The sequence below is a fragment of the Strigops habroptila genome, chromosome 5 (genome assembly GCF_004027225.2).
Source record: "Strigops habroptila isolate Jane chromosome 5, bStrHab1.2.pri, whole genome shotgun sequence".
Classification (NCBI taxonomy): Eukaryota; Metazoa; Chordata; class Aves; order Psittaciformes; family Psittacidae; genus Strigops; species Strigops habroptila.
Genome location: NC_044281.2, coordinates 62757166 through 62773635, shown reverse-complemented (window position 1 = coordinate 62773635; position 16470 = coordinate 62757166). Strand labels below are relative to the sequence as shown.

The 16470-nt window shown below is 37.8% G+C and overlaps 1 protein-coding gene and 1 long non-coding RNA gene across 2 annotated transcripts in view; both read left to right on the top strand.

The window, feature by feature from the left end:
- The window catches only part of FRMPD2 (FERM and PDZ domain containing 2), a 50976-nt gene extending 42034 nt beyond the window's left edge, over positions 1 to 8942 (top strand). Inside the window, exons 31-37 of the mRNA XM_030488093.1 lie at positions 300 to 452; positions 1090 to 1264; positions 2326 to 2536; positions 3803 to 3840; positions 6487 to 6551; positions 8503 to 8664; positions 8895 to 8942. Of these exons, the coding sequence (XP_030343953.1) occupies positions 300 to 452; positions 1090 to 1264; positions 2326 to 2536; positions 3803 to 3840; positions 6487 to 6551; positions 8503 to 8664; positions 8895 to 8942 (852 nt within the window). The remainder of the gene's footprint in view (positions 1 to 299; positions 453 to 1089; positions 1265 to 2325; positions 2537 to 3802; positions 3841 to 6486; positions 6552 to 8502; positions 8665 to 8894) is intronic.
- Positions 8943 to 9689: 747 nt separating this feature from the next.
- Positions 9690 to 15545, top strand: LOC115609006. The gene is made up of 4 exons (XR_003991706.1): positions 9690 to 9735; positions 11524 to 11600; positions 13731 to 13816; positions 15472 to 15545. It is a non-coding gene; the product is annotated as an uncharacterized LOC115609006 (long non-coding RNA).
- The last annotated feature ends 925 nt before the right edge of the window (positions 15546 to 16470 follow it).

Genomic DNA, 16470 nt, shown 5'->3' with positions numbered 1-16470 from the left:
TTGCCAGCTCAGAGTATTCCAAGCCTTACTTTACACATTTCAAATGCCAAAATTCCAGTCCCCGATGACATTCTTTGCGTATTAGGCCCTATCAATCAATCACCAGGAAGCTCCACTAGGTAAAAAGAAGTAAAATTAATTCTGGAATAAAGCAGTGACAGATCAGAGAAACCCTTACGTATGCTCTTATTTATTTCATCTGAGGACCTGATTCCTATCTGCATATAAAACATAATAGAAGATGTTAATGAAGCAACAGAAAAGCCGACATCAGACATATCTTGTGCTTATTTTAATAGGAGATCTTTGTGACTTTGACAAAGTCAGAGAGCAACGGTTATGGATTCTCTGTAGTTCTTAACAAAGCGGACTCTTGCCTCTATGTTGATGAAATCTTGAATGAGCCTGCCCTGTCTGATGGAAGACTAAGAAGGGGAGACAGAATCGTAATGGTACAGTAATTAACTTTGAGTTTATACAGAGGAGAAAATATTTGCAGATCAATGCCATTTAGCTTCAGGATTCTTCCTTTCATAGGGTCCAGTTTAACACATATTTAGGCATGCAAATGCAAATGAATCATATAATAAATGTAATTCTGTTGACTTCAGCAGGACAAGTTTCACACTGAATAGATTGTATGACCAGGCAAATAACATGGATCATCTAACAGCTACACAAGACAACGGAGATATTAAATGCCTTTCCAAATAAATGGCATAAACTGAATTAACGTAATAAAATAGGTGACATACAAAGGATGCAGGAGTTATGAATAAAGCCTGTTTTCAGTCTGGTTCATCTTCAATTTTTTTCATTAGAATGTCTTCCTTGGTTATTTTCTACAAGATCTTGTATTTCAAGGAAAAAAAGGAGCTATTTTTATGAAAGCTCTGCATTTAGAAAAATTAAAAAAAATAAATCTTACAGCAATCTTAACTGTTGCATTCTCTGACATTAAATATTACAGCAAAACAGTAACGTGAAAGTAAACACTAATTTAAGTTCATATGCAAAATTCAGAATGGAAGGATAAGTACATGATGGTCAATGAGATCTATGACATCATTTTGCCGGTTTGTCATTTAGGTGAATGGAATTGATGTCACATCTTTACCATGCAATGAAGCCCTGACTTTACTGCAAAGCTCTGCTCCTGATCTGCACCTTGTGGTTGGTCGTGCTGACAGTGATCCACGTCCCTCTATTAGGCCAGATGACATTCCTGAAATTACTCTCACCAAAGGTGCCAATGGACAGCTAGGTGTGTAGTAAATATATGCTTGCTATTTTGGACAGGGATTATAGCAATCAGCAGTAATCATAACCAACTGTGGTCTTAGATCAATATGATCCTGAGTGACCTTGACACCTTTATGCTCTTCGCCATCATCCATGACAATGGACAGGTTTATTTTGGGCAAGGCCTTAAAGGGAAGACCAATATCTCGTTAGACCAGTGAAGATAGTTGCAAAAATGATCTTTGTGTTATGAACCTATCAGCTGATGTTTTCGGCAGATCTCTAGTCTCATATTTTTATGTTACTGATATACAGAAGTTGTTGGTTGTAGATAATAATGTTGTACATAATAATATCTACTACCTGCTGAGATACATAAATAACTATTTGGAGGGAAAGGAAAAAAATTAGTTTGCTATTCAAAAAGTCTCCACTCAAATCCTTGATTAACCACAAAGTTTGATCTACATTGTTGCAATACAAGTGATAAAGAAATCCCCACACTGTGAGTATCTTGGTATTTCTGCAGAATGTGGTGAGTACTGTACACAGATAACACTGTAGACTCAGGAAACAGTATAGCTATATTTGCTCAGGTATAGCATCCAGTTTCAAGTTCAAAACTAGCTTCTTCAGAGTTTTCTTGGATATTCTTGCACAAGTCTGTTTTCCACTGTATAGGTGTCTCCTCAGTTGTTGTATGCCTCCATTGCCTATGGCACTCTAAAGATTGCAAGGCACTTAAGCACTCTGGTAAGGAGGGAGTTACTGCTATGCAGCTAAGCGTCTTACTTAAATGACTATTCAACATCAGGTGAAATAAAGCACTATGGAATAGCTGAAGCATAGAGATAGACAATACCATTAAGTTTTTTCCATACTTTTTTAGCATCTAATTGCATTTCACTCTCCCTGTCCAGCTCTTATTCCCCATCTCACTGGGGTAAGACTGTTATTTATAATGTCGGTGATTTGTTCAGCCTATCTTTCAGTCACCCACATCTATTCCATTAGGCTGTATGTCACTGACAGTGAAATTGAAAACACGCTGCCACAAAAGATGCTTTCTCTGCATTATTCTAGGCTTGAAGCTGACAGGAGGGGCTGGAAGCAAGTTACAAGGTATTTATGTGCTAGAAATAGTGCCTGGCTCTCCTGCCAGTGTGGAAGGCAGTTTGCAGCCACGAGATCAGATTGTTTACATCTGTGGACTGTGGACTGAGGGTATTAGCCTGGATGATGCAGTGAGAGTGTGTGAAGCTGCCACCCAGCATGTCCAAATCAAAGCCACAAGGTAAATCTGAGCATACTCAACCTTCATCCTAATGTTGAAGCAAGTTTCTCAATTTTACATAAACAAGTCAATACAATAACCAATAAATCCAATAAAACCAAGACAATAAAACAAAGTCAAACAATAAAACGAAGTCAAACAATAAAACCAAGACAAACTACAAGAAAAATGCTTTAACTCAAAGGTCTAAACATTGCCACCTGATACATAACATCCATAATATATCTTAACTCCTTGTAATTACAGCTAACACAGTTAGTACAAGCACACTCATACAACACGAATGAGAAATCTCCAAACTGTCACCCAAACACAAATGTGGACCTTTAACCATGAGGCTGGATGTCATTTTCAGATATCCAGTTCTCTAGGGAAAATCTTTATATTTCCACCACTAGTGCCAACCTTCTGCATACAATCTTGGATTCACAACTACAGGCAAGAAGCTACCTCTGATGGAAAACTCTGAGTTACTTACAAAAGCCAAACATTTTAGAAAGGTATTATAAATGCAGCATATAATCTTCAGCATGTGACAAAAAGTGATCCCAGGCTTGATCAATAACTTACGGTTAAGAATTTCCCTCACCAGTTCTTGGCTGCACTTTAGATTTATTGTGTTTTAAAGTCTGATACAGCATCAGCAGAGGTCCTGGGCTGATAAAGAAGTAGCTTCCAAAATCAGAGAGTTACTCAAAAGCATGTGAATAACTAAGTTACATAATCAGACTGGTGAGTGACAATATGCCTTTCACAGCTGTCTTAACATAGTTCAAACTTTTATCCATGTTTTATTAACTGGCACTGGTCTAGCAGATGAAGAAACTGCAGCCTCATTATAGAAACTGCAGCCTCATTATACTTCGTGCTGTACAAGAAGTTAGTAGGCAACACACCCTGATTGTAAGAATTTATGGTCTAGGGAGACAAACAGAAATAGGGTGAAGGAAATGACAAAAGATCATTCCCACTTTATATAGGATGAACCAAAGCTGAATATGCGACAAAGCAGTTCTGTACTGGGACAGGTGTCTCAACATGTTCTTTATTTCCCCAACCCAGTTAAATAAAAATATTTCACTGTTGTTAAATACAGTCAAATATTTTATATACTCATATAAATGCTCTTTAGGGAAGCACCCTTAACAAAATCATAGAAGTACAACCACAACTCAGACAACTGACTTTCTAAAAAGATTTTTCATATGTGCTTTACAAAGCATGCAGCTCTTAATGGCTCACATATTTCACTTTTTCTGCCCCCAGAAATGGCAATCCAGTGGTTCCTATAGAGCAGGAAAATAGTAAGTAAGGCTAATATATATTTTTTATTTTTTTTTTAGTTCAAAACTTGCTTCTGATTTTGGAAATAAGCATAAGGTATTGATTCATAGCCTTTAAAACGTTATTAACAGATTGTAACTTGGCATCCAGTATTTCTGTTATGGCCATTCTAAGAGTCTGAACAAAATTTGGTAGGTCTTTAAAGACAGAAATTAAACATATAATTCTCTGTAAAAAAAATATTTATTGTATTTTGCATAGTTTCTATTTTTTAAAATTGTTATTAAAAGGGAATTTTAAGTGGTCATATTTCAACATCTGTTTTGATTGAAACTATTTAATATGAGCCACTACTTCATCATCTAGACCAACTTTTTAAACTGCTATCAGTAAATCTATAGAAAATCAGAAACAGGCAGCACCAATATCCCTTAGTTTATGTAACAGCATTCCTATGAGAGGATGATATTTAATAGCATAACTGACACAAAACTTCAGTAATCATCTGCACTGCAAAGACATGACCAGAATCGCTCCAGCAGTACAAGGGAACTCAGCAAGCAGAGGTTGCATCTGCAACATCAGATGGAAGGACAGGTATTACATCTACATCACTGCTTAGAAAGTGCCTTAGGTAGGCAAGTCATACTTTCCAGTGTACATTTGGCTGCAGTGTTAAGCCAGGCCTGACCCACAGTTTCATCTACCTGACTCGATATCTGAATTTTTTTTAATCATGCAAAGATGACCTGAAAAAGTACGCCTAGAACAGAATTACACATATAGCCACATTCATCTTCATACTAGCATCTGGCTACCTGAATAAATTATTCCAAGTTACAGATTTCCAACCTTAAAATGACTAGTCATGTGTTTGGTTTTATAATCTGAAGCTGTTTATTTCATTTACTGAATAACAAGCTTCTTTGAATGTTCTGCAAGACACAGCTAAAGTTACATGTACTTTCAGTTCCTGTGGTACAACTAAAACATGGTAAAAGCATATCCTGGTAGGACCTTGCTTACACATCCTTGCTCTATGAGCTTTGCAGATTCCAAGATTTCTCAAGACACCTGCAAAATAGGTTACCAGATCTGATCCACCTCTGATACAGATTTATGAACTCTATAATGGTACAGTTACCCACCTCTCTTATAAAAACAAGATTCTTCGCTTTTCTAAAGCACTTAAATCTATGGTAATTTGGTATTTAGTGTTCTGTTGCTATCATATTTGATAGATTTGTAGAAAAATCCATAATAATTTGCTATTAAGGAAGCAACCCTTCATTTGATAGACTCAGTAACAAAAGTGCATACTAAAATTGCAATGCAACAGGGAGCTTTTTTTTTTTTTTTCCTTACAGCCAGCAGAAAACTCATAGAATCACAGAATGGTTTGGGTTGGAAAGGATCTTAAGATCATCTAGTTCCAACCCCCCCTGCCATGGGCAGGGACGCCTCACACTAGATCAAGCTGCCCAAGGCTCTGTCCAACCTGGCCTTAAACACTGCCAGGGATGGAGCATTCACCACTTCTTCGGGCAACCTGTTCCAGTGCCTCAGCACCCTCACAGTAAAGAACTTCTTCCTTATATCTAACCTGAACTTCCCCTGTTTAAGTTTAAACCCATTAACCCTTGTTCTAGCACTACATTTTCTGTAATTCATACATTAAAGAGTATTTTGTGGAAAACAACGAGGATCACCAAGATATGATAAAGCAAAACCCCAAAACTGGGGGTGGGCGTGTGGAGGTGGGAGTGTCAAGAAATGCACGTTATTTTCTTACATATCCATCTCTGCAGACACTAACATGCCCTGCTTCTTCCTCTGCCTGATCATTGCCACATGTCTAGAATGACTCAGTTTGATCTCTGATTGTTGTTACAATTTTAAAAATAGCAACGACTGAGATGCAACATCTCTGCAATTCATGACAGAATTGTTTATTACTGTGCAAACTGGCAAACTTACTAACGCAGTAGTAAGTGTCTCAAACTGCCTCATGTAGTATCAATACTGGATATTGATGCTTTGTTTAATAATTTAAGCAGAGAGTTTACATTCCGTTGTGTATATGAAGGTTAGCAGGAGGCCTGTCAGAACAAACCTACATGTATGCTTTTAGGGCCACCTGCTGAGACAGAGAAAGCCAATATTTCTTTCTCAGATGAAAACCTGAATTCCCAAGAACAGCATCTGCTGCATCAACATGGTAAGGAACTCCTCAGTATTTTTCAATTAGGGTTTGTAAAACTCTGTGCTTTCTCTTTGAAAGGAACTGTCTGTAGGTGGTACTGGCCGCACCTGGGAAAGATTAATTCTTCATAAACAAAACTGCCTCCCTCAGAGTTTCAGAGAACATTTATACATTACCTGTCATCCACCTAGTGTCTCTGACCCTATAACATGCAGCTTTTAAAGCTTGTTTTGGAACCTGATAACTGGGACATAAAAAGTCTATAGGATAATGCACAGAAAGTTAAGTTCACAGTTCAGGAGTGTAAGCCCACATAAATCCTCAAATTTTATTTTTTTTTTTGTATTTTACATGTCAAGTAGAAAATGTTTTATTATGCCTCTGAATATGATTTTGAGTGTTACACTGTAGAACATTTTACCAGTACAACTGTGCAAAAATTGCTGCTGCTGCTTTTTCACAGAGAAACATTTAGAGGAAACAAACTGTGATGCTGAGCAAAACACTCCTGATTCTCCAGAATGTAAGGTAAGTGGCAAGTTTATCAAGTGTGACATAGTCCGTCAAGTGAAGTGAGCTATATGGAGTGAGATTTTTTTTCAACGGTGGTACTTCAACAATATTTGATTCCTCTCCAGTTTCCTTGAAAACGTGAATATAATGTATTTGGAGAGTGTGCTGTGAAGTAGTGAGTTCCTTCAACCTTCATGGAGTAGAATGCCTTGAACACTCCTGGGGTTAGACTCTTCTATTACTTTTTTTCAATGTATAACATCACTATTTTACCAGCTTGGTAAATAGAATCATAGAATTATTTAGGTTGGAAAAGGTTCTTAAGATGGTCCAGTCCAACTAAGCATGACTCACATGATGTAGCCCCTCCATTAAGTCTTCATAGTACTCTTAACATCTTACGAGATCAATCCTTAGCTTAGAAAGCAAGCACAGGAAAAAGATACAGAATGTCACAGCATGGAATTCTGGGGCAAATAAGTGCAACTGTAATTATAAAACATTTTCCACAACAATTTTTGAAATCTGAGATGAATATGTTTCATTCTGAAATTCTCAGATGAGGGCATTTGAAAAGAGTGTAAAATTACTCTAAACCTTTGGAGTATTATGCAGTACTGACATAAACCCTAATGGTTTGAATTTGTCAAAATTAATGCCATTATTGAAATTATAGCTTCTTAAAATACACGTGTGTTCTTTGAAAAAAGAATTTCCATGCTCAACATACAGTGCTTCAAAATTCTTACAAGTGCAAGCATCAATTCTGTTTGTGCAAACATGTAGAAAATAAAGTTACTTGGAATTGAAATTACCCACATTGGGACTGATATTTCATGGGAATAGATTTACTAGTTTTCTCTTGATTGTGGTTTGCAAAAGGCTGCTCTCTTGTTAAAATTAGACCTCCAACCTGGCAGAAAAATTGAAACAATTTTCTCACTTTTGATTAAGTCATCACTATTACTGCTTCTTCTGCACCATTTAATCCATGATGGTTTATCTGTTCAACTTGCTAAAATAATTTCTGACGGTGACATTTGCAACATTGGAACAAGTCAGGCTGCAAGTCATAAACATTTCTAGGTTGCTGCTATTTCTGACATAATATTTAACCCTAAGAAAGCAGCCGATTTTAAAACTGAATGAAATGCTAAAGCCAAACAGATGGGTATGTTAGGGTTTCAAGGTTAAGATTTTCATCATAGAATAATAAAATAATGCATGATATACTGCATTACTGTCATGCTGGAGAGAAGAGTGACTTGTCAATCATAGAATCATAGAATCATAGAATCGTAAGGGTTGGAAAGGACCTTAAGATCATCTAGTTCCAACCCCCCTGCCATGGGCAGGGACACCTTGCCCTAAACCATGTGGCTCAAGGCTCTGTCCAACCTGGCCTTGAACACCGCCAGGGATGGAGCATCCACAACCTCCCTGGGCAACCCATTCCAGTGCTTCACCACCCTCACTGTAAAGAACTTCTTCCTTATATCTAATCTAAACTTCCTCTGTTTAAGTTTGAACCCATTACTCCTTGTCCTACCACTACAGTCCCTAAGGAAGAGTCCCTCCCCAGCATCCTTGTAGACCCCCTTCAGATACTGGAAGGCTGCTATGAGGTCACCACGCAGCCTTCAATGAACGTGATGTATTTGATATGTTATAAAAGGATTACAAAAGTACATATTTCCTTGCTATTAAGGGGTTATTTTCCCCTCCAGAAATTGTTGAAAAAAGATTATGGAAATAAGTATGTACTATTTTCACTCTGATACATACATGCAGCTGCTATTTTAATCACTGGAAGCTCTATATACCTATTCAGGAGAAGAATATATCTCATAATTGACATCAGTGAGTGAGGACTGTGAAGCATAATGGGATTATTTAGTATTAAAAATGCAAAACGAGCACAGCCCTAAGTAAACTCCACTTAAGACTACATCCTTGTCTATTGTAGGACTTCATTATTAAGATTGAGCTGGAAAAAGCAGAAAATGGAAGCCTAGGATTTGCACTGGTAGGTGGAAGAAATGGCAGGGCTATCCTAATAAAAGCCATCAGCCCAGACAGCATTGCAGACCTAGATGGGAGACTTCAAGTTGGTGACATCCTACTTAAGGTACTGCTTGTTCTTCATTGTTTTGGCCTACAATTTCTCTAGCTATTCTATAATCAGCATTCTGTTCAGTATAAAGGTTGTACGAGTTGGAAATCTGGGGCTGCTTGGCACAGTAATATGCAGAAGATGGTGTCCCTCAGCTCCTGGGGGGTTCAGAGGGCTGTTCTGCCTCCCTACCCTCCATCCCTTGCCTAGCATTCAGCTTCCTTTGGGACTGGGCCTCTCTACAGCTGGAGGTGGCTTTTGGCTACTACAGCAGAGAAGCAGACCCAGAATAGCAGAGCAAGTGACAAAGTGCAACTATCGTATAGTGTAACTGTGCACAGTGAGGATTACAAATGAAAAAAGTCAGGGAAAAAAGAGTTAACTGACCAAGCATGCATGTAACAACTAACCAGGAGGATACTGGGAGGAATCTATCATCAGTGCCAGTTAGGTATTACCAAGACAAGCAAAAAGCACTGGAATTAGAGCTTTTGAATCTTTATTTAAAGTTTTACTATCTAACCACCTTTTAACATAAATCATGTTTTGGATTTTTTGGGGAGTGTTTTCTGGATTTTTTTACCCCAGATTATATTTTCCTCTCCCTCCAGAAGTTTCAGTAGTTCTGTTTGCTTTTCTATTTTTCATTCACTTCCATCTCTCCTCCATCTTCCATCTGAATTATGGGGGAAACAATGCCCTTTTAGTGTCTCAGAAGAGGTGCAGACTATACTTTTGTGCTGTGCTGCTGGCAATGATGGTATAAAGAAGTGGAGAGGAGAGGATCAAGCAAGTTACTAAAATGGGAGGGGATGAGGACACATGAAGTGCAAAGTGCTCAGTGGTGGGATATGTGATTAAAAAAAGCTTTCTGTTACAGGAACCTGGAAGTACATATCATTGTATTTTTTCAGGTGAATGAGACTTTCGTGTCTGGCCTGCCACGCCAAACAGTTACAGATTTGCTGCGCAAGGCTCAAGGCACTGTTCAACTCACTGTGTGCCGAAGCATGGCTTTGCATTGGGCTTATTCAGGCAATCAAAGGAAGAATATACCTTCCTCTCCAAACACAAAAGCAGAGCCTGGTAAGCAGCTACATCCACTCAGTAGATGGTAAAGTGAGATTATGTGTGGCTTGTATTCAACATTGCTAACTTTACAGTTAGACCTGATTCACAGCTGTATATACAAACACATTCTTCACCCTGATCTGCAGCTCTGGCTAAGCTACTCAAAACGTAGGACCACAGGGAAGGAATGCCTAAGTGTGATTTTTAAGTCTAGAAATAGTGGAAGCAAAGCTGCAAAACCCTCACAGAATCTTTAACTCAGCTTTTATTTTTAAGTCATGGATGTTCCTGGTCTGATTTTACCCAGTTTTATACAACCCACTGATGGAATCACAGCCAATTATTGATCCAGCTGCTGAAACACACTTCCCACAAATTTCACACCCCAGCACTCTTACCTTGTCTCTGGGAAGCACCAGTTCTACCTGGCAGACAGCTCCTCTCCTTTCTGTGCTTGTGCAAATCCAGAAGCCTCTGCTCCCAGGTTGATTGCTACTAATTTGAAAGCACACCAACCTGCATAGGGCAAAACTTAGCCGACTAATGGAAAAAACTTGTGCTGCAGGCTCTGCTCTACTGAATATTCAAAATGTAAATACTAATTAAAGCTCAGAGTGGAAGGAAGGGTATACTATCATCAATAGATGATGGGTTTATACTCCTCAACCACCTATTTCCTTGAACACTGTGGAGAAACTTCAGTGGGAAGAATATATAATTCCTTCTTAATATACCTTCTAGCCTGCTGGTTACAAATTGGAGGCTTTGTTTCAAATCTTTTCAGGCAAGAAGCCAGTGTCATTGCTATTTACTTTCTCCTCAGCTGATGAGGAAGAGACGCAGAGCTGATTGTGGGGTTTTGACATATTTTACAGCAAACATTTATGCATCTAGTCAGCTTTACTGATGTGAACTTGTCTGTATAGGTATTTTAGGTAATTCTGCTGTTAGGCAGCAGCTGCCTCTAGGGTTCAAGGATCTTAATTTTTTCAGTATCTATTAGACTGAACCTAATCATCTTGAACTTCTAGCCAGTGTCTTAGGCACTGGATACTCCTTCAGTTACTGGAAGCTGCCTCTGTGTTTCAAGAGCAAGGCTTTTTCATAAAGATGAAAAAGCTATGCTCAGCACCAGCCTCGAAGGAGGATGTTCACTGGCCCATCTCTATTCTAGTTTAATTAAAAAAAAAAAAAAAAAAAAAAAAAAGTAAGGACAGCCAATTATAAAAAGGCTGATTGAAGCTCTTGCTCTATTAAGGTCTGTGGAAGTATTCCCATTCGCTTCAGTAAGACTAGCCTTTTCTCCAGCTCTGCAAATTCAAGAAACTAGTTGTGGGCACATTTATTTGCATCTTATATGACATTGCTGAATTACACAGTTGCTGGAAAGTTTAAACTGTTTTCCTGGACCAGCAAAACCCAACAATAGTATAGAAGCACTGGCATGAAAGTTAAGCTATGGTACTTGGGCCTTAGCACTGCAAAAGAATGGGCTGGATTAGAAAGGGCAGAATTAAATTCTGTTTTAGGTTTTTTGTAAGTACTATTGATACAGGGGTCTCTTCAGTGTATCTTCTGGCAACTTGAATTATGCTGGCTTCTTCAGTGGTGATATATGGCATTTGTGCTGTACTAACCCTCTCAGAGCATCCATGAAAGGGATATTCCATGCCAGTTTCTGGCACTGTATCTTAGTGCCTCTTCCAAGATCAAAGTCCTCTGGTGTGGGTGGCATGGAAGAAATGGCTCTATATTTTCATGTTTTATAGTCATTTTATTTTGATTTTGTTTTCTGGTATTTAGATAGCGCAGAGGGAAGCCTGCGAGCTCAGCCTCTTTTCACTTTCAAGGAAGAAGAATCCAACCAGATGTGTACCCAGGTAAAATCTGAATCAGACTTCTAGAAATTATCAGGCAACATACTCACATGTTTGTTTACAAAATGGATTTGCTGCAATGCAGGCAAGAACCACACCTTCTTAACAAAAAAAGATTAAGGTGAGGGAAGTGTGCTACAATGACTGGAACTGCTAACATTTGAATGAGTCAGGGGATTCCACTGAGATAAGAGCATACAATTAGTGTAATATATATAGGCTAAAAGAGGCGGGTGGAGGGAGGAAGGCTGCATATGCAAGTCTAATTCTTGTACTTTCTAACTCTGGAATGAATGATTTATTAATTTTACCATTCTTTCAGTATTTTAGAACAATATACTTTAAAAGATTTCTATTCAACTGTCTTCTATAAATATTCATAACTCCAAGGGACCCAAACTTCTTCAAACATGGTTATGTTTTTGAATCTTAACTAAGGCCTGCAAGACATTCCACATCAAATTTTACAGCATCTATTATTTCTAAGTTTACAACTGTAAAACCTCTTCTCAGAAAATGTGAGAAATATAGGTCTTTTTATCCTCCAGAACAAATAAAAAACCCCAAACCCTGCCTCAACCAATATAATCAAACTAGAAAAGAAAAATGGAAGAAATCCTTGATGTGAATAAGGTGAGAAAACCTTGAAGAGGAATTTGTTTGAGGAAGTTTTAAGTACTCTGTTGGAATGGGTGTTGGAACTAAACTGTTAGAGATTGATGAAACATAATATCAAAACAAGGTCATGCCTATGATCTGATAAAGAAGGACACCCAAGAAATAATAACAATGAAAAGTAGGAGATAGTACTAAGGTTACAGATTCCTTATTAGATCCCCAAGTTAGCAAAGTGTTTGATGCACAAATTTAGTTTTAAGCATGTGGTAAAGTCTATCTAGTTCAGCACAGCACATGCTTAACTTTAAGCACATGCTAAAATTTAAGCGCATACTAAAATTTGTGCTGAATTAGTTTCACTAACTGTTCATTATTTCAAGCTTGCTGTTAGCTGTCTCCTATGAATAGAAACTATTTATGCTTTACTTTATAGAGCACAGCTGCCATCTACTCTAAAGATGTAAACTTTGAAAATGACAAAACATTGAAAAAGAAAAACCCAGATGCAAAAAAGCAGCAGTAAGATACCTTTCCTTAGCAAATAGAAGACAAAAACCATACAGCGTTCTCCAATCAATGTAGTTAGTAGGTGCAGAAACTGGGTAAATGAATTAATTATTAAATAGGCAATCACAAATTTCCCTGTTCTAATGGGGAAGTACAAGCACAAAAGTAAGAAATAAGACGTAAGTGGAAGCTACCATTAAGATTCTGTGGGGCATTCAGAAGTTGATAGTGTAACGTGCCACAGTACTCTGAGTACATCTGCACTATTAAGGAGGGAAAGAAAAAGAAACACCACCCTGAACTAGAATTTAAATAATTATCTATCAAGCGTTTCAACTCAGAAGGAGCCACTTCCACAAACATGATGCAGATGCAGATGTCCTGCATCATTATTTAAATGCAGAATCCAGTTATCATTCTCTAGGATGGAAAACCAGCCACCAATATTATTGCTTCTACTGCACATGGAGGGTGATCAAGGGTCTGCCTTCTCTGTTAGTTGAGTGCTTCTTTAGTAGAGCAGCTGCCCCCTGCTTCTACCAGCTGGCATCATTGTGTCTGAGATAAAAAAAGGAAATTATTACCAACAATTACCATCTCAGACAGTGGTGCTTTCTCCCTCCAAGAGCTAAGGAGGTGAAGAATAGAGTGTGACTCATGATTCCTGTGATTGCATTTTCTTTGTGAGATTGGAGAGGATATGACTAACATGAAACTTTTCAAAGTTTAGTCATTAATTCTAAGATGTAGGGACGTCTGAAGGCTATACTGTTGTGAAACTCACAAATACTTTTTACACCAAGTGACTTCTTACTCCTAGTAGATACTGCAATGCTGAATCAAAGTTACGTACTTTCTTCTGAAAGTGGAAACTATTGTTTTCCCTTCCATTCCTGATTGAAGGACACATTTTTACAGTTATAAGAAACAATGTCAATGAAAGTAACTATATGCTTGATGTTTCTATGTACTGATTTTTCACATCTTTTTCGTATTTTAAACCTGTAGGATCTAGATAGTACACACAATTCCCCTCTGCAAGGTCAGCTGGCTGGACGAGACTATAAGGATATCATCAGTAACATTTCAGACAGGTAAGTCTTTCAAATGCATTAAAACTATTAAAATAAATACTATAGCTAATTTATCTTATATTTCCAGAGCTGTCCTAATATGGAGTGCAAATGCACCCATGTGTCCTAAATGACAGAAATACAGTTATATTGGAATGCAGCTCCATCTGCAGTAAGAGCTGCTAAACAGCTTCCACACAGCTAATAAGACAAATGAAACAAAAGCTTCTAGCTGTAACAGCTCATGGAGACATGCCTAAGCTAGCTTTAGCCTTTCTAGCTGCAGAGAAGAGAGAACAGTGATAGCACTATCACGTTGGTGTGGGCAGGATCCCTGCAGGTTCTACTAAGTGTTCCAAGCAGCACTTGCAGCTTGGGCTGGACCTTGTGATACCGTGGCTGTAGCAATCCAGATTTTGAACTCCAGACATCTGGGAATCAAGCGAATTTGAGGATGCAACTCCAAAGAAAGTACATAGTACAGGAAGAGAAGAATTTGACTTCAGATTTTAAATATACAGTACAGTGGGAAATCAAAGAATAATGACATGTTGATAAGACATGGGCAGTTTTGTTTATTAAAATGACACGGAATGATGAAATACACTTATTTTCCTTATCACTTATAACCCACATAAATTGGAAAAAAGACTAAATACTTACTTAAATTTTGTAAGAAAACTTAAAATTTTGTAAGAACAGTATTTGGCCAACCAATTAGGGATGAAAATCTTCCCTAACTCACCTGCTTGCAGAGCTACAAGAAGCTTTGAGAGCACCTGCATGTAAGAACATCCATATGAACAGAGGCTCAGTGCCCCTTGCTATTACCTCACTGCTAATATAACATTATCTTGTGATATATTAGGCAATTAGGTGTGATTATTATTAAGTTATCTTGCTCTGTGGGCAAGATGCATAGGTGCATCTATGGCTAATACAAAGTTATCACATATAAAGATAACAAGTATCTTTTCTGGTTGTTTTGCAAATAGGATGGTTTTCTGGCCCCTGTCATGTAATCTGAATCTTTTTACTACCAGTACTTTCTAGTGCTCCTATCTTCTACTTGCAAAAGCTTTGTGTAACTTGAACATGCACAGCCTGCAATCATTACTGATATTCAGAAAGCTGCTACTTATTATCTTATTCTCCCTCTTAAGTGTACCTTCTACTATTTCTAACATTATGTATTATGATCACATCTAGGATAGGATAATGCAAGACTGTGATGTGCTTAAGCCTGCTAACATAGTTAAATGTTATGTCTGCAGGTATCAGAGTTAGCCAGTAGAGGAATATTTGACCCATCCTGCACACATAATAGCTGTATTCTAGATTGCAGGCATGTCTTCTACCTAAAACATATTTAAGGGCTCCAAAACTTTCTAAATACTTTAAGAAACAGTAACAAGCAAAGCCTATTTAGCTATGGTTGCCTAACAACTGAAAAAGATCATACATGAAAAATTCTCTGTAACTGTGACAAACCTTACTTCTAAACACTACTCCTGACTATGCTATTACTCCTTGAACTTATGTTCTTCACAGTTCACGCTAATTCTTAAAAATAGTTGCTCAAGAAAGTTAAAAGTGATGAAAAACAGATTTAAAAAACTGAACTATAAAAGCTTCTGCTGCTTCTATAAGACTATTCAACTAATGCTGTTTTACAGGTCACAGAAATATGCAGAATGTGAAGGCTGCAGAAGAGGGAGTCAGCAGCCTGGGGCAGACAACCAGAATGATGACGCCAATGATATGCCCCACAGGATTTCCGTTCTACCTAGAAGTAACCATGCAAAAACTTCTCTTGTTTCTTTAACATTATAGGCCAGCTCCTCCGTATACGTACAGTGAGAACAACACTAATCACTTATATACAAGCTAAGGAGAACTGCTAGAAGGAGGGAAGAGGAGTCTGAATGTAGTTAATTGAATCCAGGGAGGGCAGCTCTGCTGGTCATCACCCACTCACCACTGCTCAGAGCACCTCTGTTTGACACCCCAGTTTCAAAAGGATGACCAACTTTCTATTTTTATTTTTTGTGTTTTTTTCTTTTTTTAATTTTGGTTTTTGCTGGGATTTTTTTTCCATGCTATATATCATGTCCTTCCCCAAAGGAAAATCTCTGAATACCTTGATTATACTCAATTAGGTGTACAAACTAAGCAAATAAGAGGAAAAGAAAGTTGTTGCAATTAATTTGAGCAACATCATAACATTTGTTCAAATCATGCACTATTGGATAGTGCAAAGAAATGACACATTGGCTCAGTGGCTGAATAAAAAAAAAAGAGAACAGTGCAATTTGGGTCAAAAGCAAATTTGTGGGAGCTTCCCAGTGCATAATTAAAAAATTGAAATTCTTAGTTTGTTCCAAAATGAATGAAATAAAAGCAGATGGCTTTGAATTTCACTTCATATAATGAGTTCATTAAAACCTCTAGAACTGATGTACTTAAACACATATTGAAGCACTTTCACAGCTCAGGTATTAAAGCCCCTCTGATACCAGAAGAATCTGCCTAGTTGTTCCTATAGGAAATTAAGCTGCTTCTGTTCCAAACAAGAAAAATTTGTGAAAGGAATCTCCTGAGGGTGCTGCAGTATCCCACAGATTCTCTGAAATACAGGTCTCTCCCTGCTTTTTCTTGCCCTGTGGAAGCAATGA